Source organism: Eimeria mitis, genomic scaffold (genome assembly GCF_000499745.2).
Source record: "Eimeria mitis Houghton genomic scaffold, Emh_scaff656, whole genome shotgun sequence".
Classification (NCBI taxonomy): Eukaryota; Apicomplexa; class Conoidasida; order Eucoccidiorida; family Eimeriidae; genus Eimeria; species Eimeria mitis.
This window is the reverse complement of record NW_013574706.1, coordinates 4,814-5,479: the sequence shown is the minus strand read 5'-3', so window position 1 is coordinate 5,479 and position 666 is coordinate 4,814. Positions and strand designations below refer to the sequence as shown.

At 59.9% G+C, this 666-nt stretch overlaps 1 protein-coding gene across 1 annotated transcript in view; it reads left to right on the top strand.

Moving 5' to 3' along the window:
* Positions 1-666, top strand: part of EMH_0018880 (CAM kinase, CDPK family, putative) — a gene marked incomplete at both ends in the record, with an annotated part of 6,130 nt that overhangs the window by 1,018 nt on the left and 4,446 nt on the right. The window contains one exon of the mRNA XM_013501244.1: positions 3-666. Within this exon, the coding sequence (XP_013356698.1) occupies positions 3-666 (664 nt within the window). The remainder of the gene's footprint in view (positions 1-2) is intronic.

Here is a 666-nt window from a genome sequence, read left to right as displayed (position 1 = left end):
CTTCGGATGCGCTCCTAACCCCTCAGCAGCAGCAGCAGCAGCAGCAGCAGCTGCAGCAGCAGCAGCTGCAACTGCAGCTGCAGCAGCAGCATGAGGGTTCAGTGAAAGCGTTGAAGGATGGAAAAAGCAGCAGCAGCAGCAAGAACAGCAGCAGCAAGAGCAGCAGCAGCAAGAACAGCAGCAGCAGCAGCAGCAGCAGCAGTTCAACTCGATGGCTGCAGCTGCCGCTGCCCTGTCCCGCCGGCGGGCGCAGCAGCAGCAGCAGCAGCAGCAGCAGCAGCAGCAGCATGGTGTCTCCTGTCTCCTTTTCAAGCGGAGACATACTGCAGTCTCCTGTCTCCGTTTTCTCTCAGGCTAGCACCACCACAGCTCACCTCTCTTCTGCTTCTTCTTTAGATAGCTGCAGCAACCCCACCACCCCCACCACCAGCCTGCTGCCATCGGGGGCCCCCTCGCCGCAGACGCGTACACCAGCAGCAGCAGCAACAGCTGCTGCTGCTGCTGCTGCTGCTGCTGATGCTGCAGCAGCAGGCAGTCGGCATGAGGGATCCAGGCTCAGAAGGAAAGGCACCAGCAGCTATGAGGTGTATGTACACCCCGCAGCAGCTGCAAAGGAGAAAGAACCGAGTATCACCAATGTTGCTGCTGCTGCAGCAGCAGCATCAA